This window comes from Adiantum capillus-veneris, chromosome 20 (assembly GCF_014529385.1).
Source record: "Adiantum capillus-veneris isolate H3 chromosome 20, ASM1452938v2, whole genome shotgun sequence".
In the NCBI taxonomy this organism is placed as follows: Eukaryota; Viridiplantae; Streptophyta; class Polypodiopsida; order Polypodiales; family Pteridaceae; genus Adiantum; species Adiantum capillus-veneris.
The window spans coordinates 15,952,047-15,965,608 of NC_140950.1; the positions used below are offsets into that span (position 1 = coordinate 15,952,047).

Here is a 13,562-nt window from a genome sequence, read left to right on the forward strand (position 1 = left end):
GGTAGACACCTTCAACATGCTCGTGCAATTTCCATGCTAGTGAAGAACAACACTACAAAGCCAGGCTTGTTGGTGGTTTTTGTGTCAACCATGGAACAAATGGGGGTGTGCTACAATCTCTAGTCTCCTCGAGGCTTTCAACTATGCGATGAGAAACAATCCCGACCCTCCTACAATACCTCCTGCTCGCATTGCCCTAGGACTGGAAGTGAAGTAAGTTTCAGATGTGTCGGGTCTTCAACTCCTCGACGGTTTTAGTTAAGCATCCGGCTCAAAGTTTATCACATAGGCCATTTTGAGAGGCAAAAGTCCAATAACCCAACTTTTCCTATGTGCTTGAAAAAATCTCCTTTGGGAACATCGAAGGGGATTGATCCTAAGGTTAACCTTGGCGGGTGATCTTCTTGGCATAATATGGAATATTTGATTTTGATTACACTCCTGCTAAGGACTAAGAACTTGAATGCGTCATGAGCCTCAAGAAGACACCAGTTGCAAAGCCAGGTGGAAGCAGAGCAGGAAGCCTTTCCGGCAGTTATGCTCTAAGGGCTGCTAAGCAGGCCTCACGATCAACCGACAAAGCAGCAGGCGATCAGAGGCCTTCACTTACTGCTTTGATTGATACCAAATGCAAAATCAACCCCAATGTTCGAGAAGAAGCCATAGCTACACCAGAACGCTCTGCTGCTGCAGGTGTTTCTCCGAAGAGCAATTGCAGAAGACCGCAGCTTCATCCTCCTCAAAACAGCCTATCTCCATTGCCCTGCGAACCACGCTTTATAACTCCATCTCCTCTCCATTTAGAGAGATGGGCTCATGGCCCTGTCGACAGTGCAGGCTCCATCGTGAACCTCTCTGATCGGCCGAGCCTATGTATGAGCTTGATGGGTACGCAGGCTGCCATTGGCTCGTCAGACCATGCTGTCTATATGGTTGATGTCCCCTCTGCCCAATTCCGGAAAGCTTTGTATGGCGGCAACCGAGGCCACACTGAATGGGTCACCTGCATTTCGCACCTGCCGGATGGTCGAATCCTCAGTGGCGGAATGGATAGCAAGCTCTGCCTCTGGGATCGCACAGGTTCCCGCTGTACGGACCTCCTCTCACACACGGCTTCCATCTCAAGTTTGAAAGTAGCACCAAATGGATGCTTGGCATTAAGCTCCAGCTATGACAAGTCAATTTTATTGTGGGATTTGGGCATAGGCAAGGGCAGCAGGGTGAATCAGAAACCGCTTGCCAGCTTGCAGGGGCATAGAGCTCCTGTAATGGCATTTGCATTAGGCTCCTCTCACACCAATAACAATATCAGCAACATAGCAAGTGGCTGCAGGGAGGGTGCTGTTATTCTATGGGATGCATGCACATGCTCTGCAATCCTACAATGCAAGCAAGCTCACACAGGTCATGTCACTGCACTTGAATGCTTAGGAGACAAAGAAACCATTGGGCCCGATGTTTTTTTGAGTGGTGGACAAGATGGGGCGTTGCAAGTTTGGGATTTTAGAGTCAGATATCCTGTTCACAGAGCCGTTTTACACAGGTAAGGAGCTATTGTTTGACACATATTCAAGCCCACAGAAGACATATTGACATTCTATGCCTGGCTGAAATGTGGCCTTCAACAATTTTCACATCAAATTTAACAGACTAAGCTCTTATTGTTGTTGCCGCTGGCGTTGCACACCCCATCAGAGCCGTGCAGATGAAGCTTCAGTACTGAGGTTGCATGGTTTGTTGCAGTTCATCAAAAGGGCAAGGAGCCTTGTCTTGCATTAGTGTCTCCTCAAACTCTGCATGTGGCTGCCCTCTGGTTGTCACAGGAGGAGCGGACAAATTGATGAAGGTTATCGATCCCTGTTTCTCATTTCAAGTAGTCCACACATTGAGTCATCACCGTGATTTCATTTACAGCTTATTTGCATCAGGTACCAATTTCTGGCAAAGAACATGGTTGTATCTATCTCACTCTGTGTTCTAATACACATTTGCATATGAAATGTGTAGTATGCGTTGTGTGTGTTGGTGCATGCCTGAGAAAAGTGCAAGTGCAAAAACTAATTACTCTCGCTAGAAGAGAAATATGTGCATATGTACACATGAGACAAACTCAATCACACTTGTAAGTAGACATTTTATGGGTCATGAGAGAGAGGGTGATGTTACGAGATGGACCCCTTCTCAAAGTAGATGAGGCTAGATTCTTATACACACAAAAACCAAGACTCGAAAATATGCTTTTAGTTAAAAGTTTCACTGCTATATGTGGTGGCTCTCTCCCAGGAGCAGATTAGGGAGTGGGAGCTGTTTTGTGGCTGTGCCCAGCCAAAGCGGTACACCACTATTATGGCTTTGTATTTGGAGGCAAGCTTTGGAAGCCCATCTATCATTTTTCATTGTGCGTGTGTGCATGTACTCATATCTTCGCTAGCCTTGGGTTTTGATCCGAGTTGCTAGGGCCAGATGGGCCCTATGCCCATGTTCAGGGTGCGATATGACATTTTCAGAGTGCCCCCCTGTTTTATGATGTCGTGGTCTGCTTGTGCTGAGTCTGGCAGACGGGAAGGGTCACTATATTGGTGACCCAAAAGCCCCCTCATGTATTTAGCTACTCACTGTAGGGGCGCCAATGTTTTGGGCAGATCTCTCTCTCGCTAGGTGCATGTGGGTGAGATTGAGAGCAGAGACGGGCAGATATCTTTACATTGCTATTTGCTACTTTCCCCCGAGTACGTCAGTTTATGCACCACCCAGAGGACAGTCCCCCTTCTCTATTTTGGATGATGACATATGGGAGTTCTCTAGAGATGGTGACATCATCATTCTAGGGGATTTCAATTGTAGGACTGCCCATCATCAGACAATATTTTATGATACTTCAGAGGAGATGCTGAGAGAGTTGGATGTTGCAGAGACGGGCCTATCCAGACTATCACAGGATGGAGAACACACTGAGTATGGACGACACTTGATAGACATGGGGACTGCACATGGATTGGCCATCTTGAATGGCCTATAGAGATTTCCCGCTGTGGGGGGTTTTACATGCTTTCCACACAGACATGGAGCCAGCACAGTGGATTATGTCATGGTACAGCCTCACCTCACCTCTAGTATCCAGGATCTCACGGTTGGACCCAGACCTGTTGGTGTGGTAGTGGACCATGCTCTTTTGTCGTTGACCATCTCTTTTCAGTTTAGTGTAGCACACACGCTACGGGCAGCAGCCCCTACTCGCTACACCTTCACGCGGGAGACGGACTCTGTATACATAGATGGGATCTACAGACGCCTGTGCACAGAGGAGCCAGGGCGACCTCTGGAGGAGCTTACTACTATACTGACACAGACACTACATGATGCAGCAGCAGAGGCATACCCACATACCCAGCCTGAGCAGAGACGCCGTTTGGGGAGCATGCCCCAGAACAGCTGGTATGATGAGGAATGCCGGGACACTAGAGCTAGACTTCAGAGGGAGGTGCTTTTGGGGGACATCACTCACAGATAGTCACAGATTGACTTCCGATGCCTAGTGCGGCGGAAGAAGAGGGCATTTTTGGCTTGCCTAGAGCAGGATCTATACCAGCTATTCTTGAGTCAGGACTCACGTGAAGCATGGCAGCTCTTTCATGAGCACTCCCCCCCCCTTGCCATCACTTCTACAGAGGCCTAGGGCCAGTATGCATCATCTCTGTACACAGTTCTTGAGCAGCCCCCCCTTCCTGACCCCCCCGATCCATGCCCCCACACACGTGCTTTTTTCACCGCTGAGATGGTGAGGAAGGCCATTGACAGGATGAGGATTGGGAGTGGGCTAGCATTTTCATTGAGGAGGGCAGCAGAGACTAGATTGACCAGAGACCATGCAGCATTGGGTAGATTGGAAAAGATGTGTTCATAGGTTCAGTTTCAGGAGCCTCGGACGAAGCTCTGGCTTCTGCATTGCTTTATGGAGCTGAGATTTGGGGACCTTCACTGGATCATCACGAGAGGACAAGCCGCAGTGATGGATGGCGGGACATGGAGAAGCCTCTGGTCTCTATGATCTCGCGGCTCATTAGAGCCAAGGCTTTAGTACCACGTGCTATTGTACGAGCAGAGCTAGCTGCCCCCCCACTAGTGGTTGAGGCGCTCACCAGATCTGTCTCCTTCAAACATCGCATGTGGGAACTTCCCAGAGACAGATATGCACGCCTTGCTCTCGAGTCCTCTCGGCAGTTAGCCATGCAGGGAGATACAACATGCTGGTATGGGGAGATGACATCATGGTTTCAGGCGCATGGGTTCGGCATAGACAGATTGCCTCCCTTCCAATACTCACTGGATGCGCCCTCTCTGACCATACACAGTCCGAGATCACCAGGCTCATTCGCCAGGACTTGACTCAGCTAGACACCAAGAGGACATGGACACCCACTTGTCTCATGGGATACGATGTGCTATTGGCCAGATACGCACATCTTCACACCAGCTGCGGATCGAGACTGGGAGATACAGCGGAGTACTGGGAGAAGCCAGGACATGCCCCCTGTGTGACATCGAGCCTGAGACAGAGTTGCACTACACATGCCACTGCCCCGTCTACTACGAGATACGAGGCCGCTTCCATTGCTTGTTCAGAGAGGGCTTTGGACCATTCTCTAGAGTCATGCGGTACGAGGATCAGAGATGCCCGAGTTTGTTTTTGCTCGAGCTGCGTAGACACAAAGAGAGCCTGATGAGAGGAGAGACTAGCCAGTCTCAGAGACAGATCACAGACTTGTTTAGAGCTGCCACTGGACACCCGGACGAGTTACTACCACAGCAGAGCTCGTCGCCTTACACCAGAGGCACACTGATCGACCGAGCGACTGAGCTGGGGAGATCCAGACGCCCACGACTGCGGAGGACTACACAACATCGGCGGAGGCTGCATCAAAGGATTCGGATCACTTTGGCTCGACATGCACGACGCCCGGTCAGACTATTGACCATGGAGGAGATTGATCCGCATGCGACCGATGCTGGGATCTCCTGTGATCTAGCTATCCTAGCTAGCTGTTTAGCTGCTTAGTTCACACCTAGCAATTTAGGATTCCATAGTATTTTATTTTGTCATTTTGTCATTCTGTCATTTTGTCATCTTGTTACTCTTGTTACTCTGACTTTGTATCAGATCCACCACATTGTAACTTTCTGGTCTCATAGGTCACTTTGGCCTTTTGAAGACGTTAATATAACATTTCATTTCATCTCTCTCTCTCTCTCTCTCTCTCTCTCTCTCTCTCAAAACTCATCTAAAGCTTGGAGAGGACACTCTAGTTCCTTCTGTCACTCAGATACCATCGTGGGCATGTTGTAGTTTCCCTAGGTGGTTCTCTACTCTTTCCTTGAGTATTGGTGTCATGTTGTGTATTGGATATATTTATTACACAGGTCAATGGTGGGTATATTCTCTTCAGCACAAGTGGAAAGGACAATTTTGGTGAAGATTAAGGAAGCAAGTTACAACAGTGGGAGTATATGTGCTATGCCAAGTCTGTATGCAATTTTGCATACGGTATTGGATTGTACCTATAGGTTTGATCTTTGCAGATGCAGAGAAGTGGCGGACATTAGGTTTGATCTCGAGGAGTTTTTTGGAGTAGCTAGGTCCTTTTGGACCTTGACTTCTTCTTTGGAAAACATGATTCTCAGGTGATGACCTTTTAGGTTTTCCTATTTTTAGGAGTCCGAGTTTACTGATGGTGTGATCCTCTTTGAGTCTAGAGTTCTATGAGATTCAAGTTTTGCTATTCAGTTAGAGAGGAAGCAGTTTTACCCCAGTTTGTCTCATATTTCTTTCTAGTGGCACTCATTCTCTTTTCCTAGGATTGAGCAGGAAGGGGGCTTCCTATCTTGAGGAGAGCTCTCAGCTTTAGCTTTGGAGCTTTCAGTGACAACGTTTGCTACGTTCCAATGTGGGGTTGAGTTGTTTGTTACCTCAAAGCGCACTTTTGAGGATACTTTTCTTTTAGAGGGGGCTTCTAGGTTATTATCTTTAGTTGACAATTGGTATTTAGTGGAGTACTATGCACCGTGTCTTCTTCCTTGCTCATTTCTTGTGGCTTTGGATGGTGTGCTTTAACCCACAATACAATTAGTATCTTGGCGGATGTTTTCTTTAGTCACATTGGTGGTTGCTTTGTCTTTCAGATTTGTGGTGTGACATTTGCTCTTTCCAGTGCATCCGAGCAGTTGTTCCCATGTTTTGTCTTCGACATTGATCCCTGGAGATTGTACCATCGAGGACGTACCTACTTCCCTTATCCTTAGAATAGAGGAGAATAGGAGACCTTGTGTTTGCAGGGGCTAAAACTCACTAACAATATGTGAGCCCCCTTATTCTCTCATGTACATAATGAATAAGTATAGTGGGCGGGCGCCTGGCCTAACCGGCCAATGGGGCTTTATCCCAACAACCTCCCACGTTAAGGCCAATGTGGCCGTGAGAGAAAAGAAAACCATACAAGACCTGTACAAGGCCATCACAAGTATGACCTTAGCCAATGCCCACTGGCTCACTGAATCTGTGTACATCCAGCTCTAATTGTAGAGAAAGTATAGAGCGATCGACACCATACTCCTCACCAAAGCCGCACACATCTCGCAGGTATCTCACCATACGCTGCAAAGTCCCCCTATGCCCAAGGCCAATATCAGCCATTGCATGACTGCTCCACTGTAAATGCACCTAGCGCAAATACAATCTCGGATCTCGAGATCAGTATTTCATACATGAGACTCCCGAATGGTGATGCAACCCTGGCAATCTCTACCAATCTGACCATCTCAGTCAAATCTGACTCACAACTCTACTCATGGCAATCACCCTGACAGCTAAACTTTGATCCTTGGAATCCATCCTCGTCTCTATCGCATGTCACATGCGCACCAAGAGCATCGGTCTGTCCTGAACCCTATGTGGCAAGAGCAATACCTAGCTCTGATACCAGTTGAAGTGCGCGAGCGGGAGTGTGTGTGAGTGTGTGCAACAATGGAGAAGAGAGGAGAAGGCTAAAGTAAGAGCAGTAGACTTGGCCGCCATTAGAGATGGTGAGGTTCCAGTAATTCAGGTTGGAGACCTCGTGTTTGCAGGGGCTAAAACTCACTAGCAATATGTGAGCCCCCTTATTCTCTTATGTACATAATGAATAAGTATACTGGGCGGGCGCCTGGCCTAACCGATCACATGGGGCTTTACCTCAACAACAGGGTCACTAGATCTTGCCGAATTAGCTGCAGTCTCAGTGTTGATGTGTGTTCCTTTCTGCTGTATGTTTGTTCCCTATTCACTCTAAGAGTGGGGTGATATTCTCTTGGGATGTGTTCCAGACTGATGAAGATCAGTGCAGTTTCACTTTCAATTTTGATGAAGTTCCTTCAGATACAGTTTGCAGTTCATCATGATTTATGGTGGTTGGTGTAGTTCTTTGGTTCTTCGTATCGGATAGTTGATTTCTCAGTAGCCTCGGTTTTCCGCATTCTTTGGACGTCCCGTAGTAGCTTAGATTCTGGCATGTGGTATGTGACTGGAGGTGCAGGTTTTCGACTCTTTCCTCGAGGGTGGAGCATTTGATAGTTGGGAAATGATCTGGATTTGAAATAGTTTATGCCTTTACCCCCCAGTTATGATGCATTCTCTTGGAGCGGTCAGTAGTAGTACCTTCTGCAGATGTTGGTTGTGCAACTTGTGACTCGGTTGAGTTGAGGAGATCCTTGTTAGCCGACAACACGTTAATTCCTGAGCGTCTTTCAGGGTTAGTGGTTGGATGGTGTAACGGCCATGTAATATTTGACCTTGGAGTTCTGTTACAAATATCCTTGTCCATGAAACCCTCTCTTTACAGTTGCAGATTGCTTACTCCAGCTTCCTAGTTTGTCTTCCTTTCCAGGAGTTGAGAGGGGGTGTTGAAGTTATGGCATCTCTCTAGATTCGTCCAATTGGTCCCAATTTCTCCCAAGGAAGATGTTAGGGAGTGAGGGCTGTTTTGTGGCTGTGCCCGGCCAGTGTGAGGTAGTTTTCTCATGTGGAGGCATTCGGTTGCATGCCCATATAGGCTCTTGCAGGCTAGGAGTATTTTTCCCCAGCCTTGGCACTCTTTTCCCATGGCCCTACTGCGCATTGGTGCCCGTCTCCAACATTTTTCCCTATTTATGAGGTCGTGGCTGGTGGACAACGGGCCGACCAGCATGCTAGGGATTACTTATGTTGTGCATAGGCAATAGGGAGAGTAGTTGTGCATAGGCCCTTGGGGTGCAGGTTGCCCGTAGGGGGCAGCCCTAGGTGGGTGACATGCGGTGGAGAGGTTATCTTGCTGGCATTTTGTTAAGCATTGCCCAGCGTTTTCCACATTCAGCTCTGGAATTTTTCATCCCCAGTAGTAGGGCAGCACTTCGATAGTTCATGAGCAACATGGGTTCTCTCCTTGAGTTTTTTGTCTGAGAGCATCCAGACAGCGACAATGTGATCATCTTGATGCAGAGCACCACATCCGAGGTGCAGGCAGTGGAGGAGATGCCCCATGCTCTCTAGATGGCACCATGCCACAAGGCATGTTCTTGTTCCTCCATATCAGTTCTCTTGCTAGTAGGAGATCCCACCAGAGCCTTGCTCTTTCAAGAGGCTAGGGCAGCCCATGTGGAGACCGTGTCAGTGGTCTTGTGTGCATGAGTAGATGGCTATAGCAGTCGCAGTTGTGTGTAGCTCAGGTCTATCAATTGGGGCATGTCAGGACCACCCTTGGTCACGTGTATGAGCAGTTGTTAGCAGCATGGAGAGCCTTTCCCAGATCTCTCTCTCTCTCTCTCTCTCTCTCTCATTCTCAGGTGTCTTAGTCTCTTTCTACCTTAGTGATCTCTCTTCTCCACAGGTGCCTTGTTCATGTATGTGGCATTGCAAATGTTATAGATCGAATTCGAGGTGTCCACCAGATCGTGAGCCAGTTCCGTTGCTTCCTTCGACAGGTTCTGATCTTTCATGCACCTCGAAAACCTGCAAGCTAGCACATGCGGCTTCTTCATGGCAAGTATTGTTAGAGTCACTCTGTTGCTTCACATAGGGTAATGGCATGCTTGTATGGCTAGTGTACTCCGGTCATTCACCACGAGCATTAGCATTTAGGCTGCGTCTGGTCCGGGCTGGACCATCTTGGCCAGCCGGACATTCTTTTGTCTAGTGCCCAATCTAGGGGCTATTTTCTTGTGTGCTTTGTTTGTCCAGTTGGGTGTCGTGGGGCTATTGGGGTTGGCCGACTGGGACATAGGTCCTATGTAAGCAGCCCCTCTCTGGTAGTGGTCGGCTGAGGCTGGTATTAGGACACACACAACATGACCAAGCCAAGGTTGGGTTATGGCATGCTTGTATGGCAAGTGTACTCCGGGCATTACACCACTAGCATTAGAATATGTAGGCTGCATCTGGTCGGGGCTGGACCATCTTGGCCAGCAGAACATTCTTTTGTCTAGTGCCCACTTTAGGGGCTATTTTCTTGGGTGCTTTGTTTGTCCAGTTTGGTGTCGTGGGGCTCTTATTGGGAATGGCCGACTGGGACGTAGGGTCCTATATAAGCAGCCCCTCCCCTCACTAGAACATACACGACATGACCAAGCCAAGGTGGTGCCTTTTCATTCGTCCAAGAAAAGAGTATTTCAGGCTGAAGGCCTTGTCAGATGGCTGGCCTCACAAGTTCAACCAACTTTCCAAGGCGATGGCCATCTTCCAAAGTTGACCCGCGAAGATGTGCCATTGGTGTTGAACTTTGATGGCCGGCATGAAAGGTTGAGACCCACGAAGATGGCCATTGGCTGTTGGTTGTGAGAAATGGGCATCTTTTTATATTATGTAACCCACTGTGATAGGAACACATGCGCCTGCTGTAACAGACTTGGACACTCCAAGTCAAGAATCAACCGTGATAGCACCAAATAACCACTTCAAAACAATTCACAGATCACAATAGATTTGCACTGGCCCGGCGGAGTTCCGTGCCTAGAGATATTGGCCCCAAAGACTGGCGCCCCTTTCGGTATTTCTTTTTATATTAATCAGATCAAAGTACAAGAGAGTGGCTAGGGTTTCACTCTGAGACTCTACGTCCAGATGCTCTGAGAAGTGAGGCCCTTAAAGGTTACAAGGGATGCCCAAAAGCAGAGCCCCAAAAGCTTTTAGAATAAAAAGCATCAGTTCTCTCTCTCTCTCTCTCTCTCTTAGAAAGTCTTTTCTCTTTTTTTATTAAAAAAAAGCAAAATTCGCGTCGCTCATCATTTTCCCAAAATTTTTTTTCCAGCCTCCGCGATTTCCGGAAATTAGGGTTTCTGGCAGAAATTAGGGTTTGCAGGAATTTTAGGGTTTCTGGCAGAAATTAGGGTTTCTGCTGTCCGCCACGTCATCACTTTGTGACATACCCCCCTCTTGAAAGCATTGTAATCGACCGCGATTACGCCTGCAAAACCGACAAAAGCCATAAACCGTCTTAGCAGACACTGACTTTTAGTACCTACGTACTAGGAACACACATCTAGCACATGTACAAAATCGACAGTCACATCACACGACATCACCAGACATCACATGACATTCAACATTCATTCGGATCTTAGACCATGATTTATCAGCAATGTAGCTAGCAATCACATCTAGGTCCAATCGGGACCTCATCGATGTCCGATTGACTAACCCCTATTGCAACCATGTCTATTGGAGATCAATCAGACCAAAATGCTGCAGTCATTTCGGCTATCAGTTCCTGCACTCACAAGAAGTCAAGAACAAATCAGTATCATTATTAGGAATTCCATTTCATAAAGTCATCCCGCAGAATACTGTCAGCTCTTAGTATCCCTGAAGCTCAAAGAGACATCAGTGACTTTAGTATCAAAATCAAGGCATCTGTTGACAAAGGAGCGGAGTAACTCCCCTCTTGTGCATCCAAGTGCACCAGATCTTCGGCCAAGCTGAGTTTCTGGGTTCCGTTTGGAGTAGACTATGCTAAACCAAAACATCGAGGTAAAGTTTCACAATCCGAGGAGTATCTGCTAAGTCCTTCTCCTCCATCCACTTCGCATCAAATGTAGGAAATTTCTTGAACCAAACCAAGAACCGCCTTCGGACTTTACCTTTCTTCGTATCATTATGTGCCAAAATCTGTTCAGGAACAAGGATCTCCTCGTTTTCTTCCACTGCGGGTTGCTCATCAGGCTCCCCATCATCACCTTAACAGGGTTCAAGAGACTCACATGCAATGCATTGTGAATCCTCCAAGTATCTAGCAGTTTCAATCGGAAGGAGACATCATTTATCTTTTCAGTAATCTGGAAAGGTCCGTAGTATCACATACTAAGCTTTGGAAAAAGCCTCTCCTTTCCCTTTTTCTTTCTTAGGCGTGCCTTCTCAAAAGTAAGAGCACCCAATTATCCTCCTTCAATTTCAAGTCGCGACGATGGCGATCCGTTGCCTTTTTCTGTCGTTCTTGAGACTTCTGCAAAGTCTCGCGAACCTTGGCAAAAGCCGTATCCAAATCTCGCGAATATTCATCCGCTTCCAATATCTAATCTTTCGTGCTCAGGAAGGATGGAACCTTCGCAGCACTTTCAACAATCTTACATGGCGTCTTCCCCGTCGAAGAGTGTATCGTGTTACTGTAGGCAAATTCCACCAAAGATAGGTTCTTTTCCCATTGAGTCTTCTGATCCGAGATACAAGACTTCAATAAATCTAAAATCATTGAATTGGCAATCTCAAATTGCCCGTCAGTTTGCAAGTGGAACGATGACGAGAACTGCAACTGCGTGCCAATGTTCTCCCAAATTGCCTTTCAAAACAAACTCATAAATTTGGGGTCTCTGTCGGAGACAATCGTTTCAGACGTGCCATGTAATCGGAAAATCATCGTGATCATTCTGTGTTCTTGGGAGATCAAAAATGAAATCCATTGCAATACTTTCCCAGGGGTGGGTGGGTATGGGTAAAGGCTGTAACAATCCCTGTGCCTTATGCCTGTCAAACTTGACCTTCTGGCATACCAAGCAACTGCGCACAAACTCTTCCACATCCTTTTTGAGTCTCGGCCCTAAGAAGTATCTCTCTACCCCCTTCATGGTGGTAGCAATGCCGCGGTGACCCGTAAAAGGTGGACAGTGGCATTCAGTCATAACCTTATCCCTCAACGATTGTGTAACGCACAACATAGTCTTTTTCATCAAGTAGCCTCCCCGAAGGGAGTATCCAGCTACTGTCTCCCCATCCCGTATCTGTGTGAAAATATCTGCAAAATCTGTATCTGTGGCATACTGATCGACCATATCCTCGAAGCTCCTATGATGTATCGCGGAAACAGCCAGAACCAACGTTTCCGAGACAAAGCATCTGCCACCACATTCTTCTGTCCCTGCACATGGACAATCTTGAAGTGAAACTGTGACAAGATGTTCGCCCACCGCATCTGCTTTTCCGAAAGCTGCTTTTGTGACAAGAAGTAGCGCCAACTCTGATGGTCTGTAAAGACAGTGAAATCCGCTCCGAGTAGGTAATGCCGCCACTGAGTAAGAGCATGGATAACCACCAAAAGCTCTTTCTCATAAATATGTGCTGTCATCTCCGGCCTAGAGAACATACGGCTCTCGTAAGCTATGACATGACCTTCTTGCATCAAGACCGCACCCAGACTACAACCACAAGCATCACAATATACTTCAAATGACTTCTGCAAGTCCGGCAAAGTCAAAATAGGTCCCGTAGTCAATTTCTCTTTCAGTGTCTGAAAGGCAGTCACCTCTGTGGGTCCCCACGAGAAAGGTACTCCTTTCTGTGTCAAGGTATGCAAAGGGGAAGCAACCTCTGCAAACTTTCGTATGAACCGCCTGTAGTACGAACACAGTCCCAAGAAGCTTCTAACTTCATGGACATTCCTCAAATCGGGCCAATCACGGATAGCCTCTATCTTGGCTGGGTCCATTTGCACTCCTGCTGCTAACACAATGTGTCCCAAAAAGTGTATCTCTGGTAGGAAAAATTCACTTTTCTTTGCATTAATCACTAACGTGTGATCTCGTAATGCCTGAAAGACTTGAAGAAGACGATCTCTGTGTTCTGCCTCATTCTTGGAGAAAACAATGATGTACTCTCGAAAAATCCTGTCCATCATCCAGTTAAATGTCGCAGGAGCATTGGTTAAGCCAAAAGGCATCACCAAAAACTCAAATAACCCAAAAGTCATCCGAATAGTTGTCTTGTAGACATCCCCTGGCGCTATCCTGATATGATGATATCCACTCTTCAAGTCAATCCTGCTAAAGCACGAGGATCCCTGTAACCTGTCGAGTATATCATCGATCCTAGGAGTCGGAAATCTGTTCTTGATGGTGATTTCGTTGAGCGTGCTATAATCGATGCACATTCTCCAAGATCCGTCTTTCTTCAAAACCAACAACATTGGAGAGCAATACGGTGAAGTACTAGGCTGGACAAGACCCTTTTCCAAGAGGTCTTTCATTGGGTTCATAATCTTTTCATTCTGTACTCGGCTCACACGGTAAGGTGG

General features: G+C 47.2%; 1 protein-coding gene across 4 annotated transcripts in view; it reads left to right on the plus strand.

Annotated features, from left to right (window-relative positions):
- The first annotated feature begins 394 nt into the window (after positions 1-394).
- The window catches only part of LOC147432158 (ribosome biogenesis protein YTM1-like), a 51,934-nt gene continuing 38,766 nt past the window's right edge, over positions 395-13,562 (plus strand). For 2 of the 4 annotated variants that reach the window (XM_086492148.1, XM_086492147.1), the window contains exons 1-2: positions 397-1,543; positions 1,744-1,928. In XM_086492148.1, coding sequence (XP_086348274.1) covers positions 471-1,543; positions 1,744-1,928 — 1,258 coding nt within the window. In that variant the 5' untranslated portion in view covers positions 397-470. Of the gene's footprint in view, positions 1,544-1,743; positions 1,929-13,562 lie in introns of all 4 variants that reach the window. The other 2 variants (XM_086492144.1, XM_086492145.1) reach the window with 2 other exon arrangements.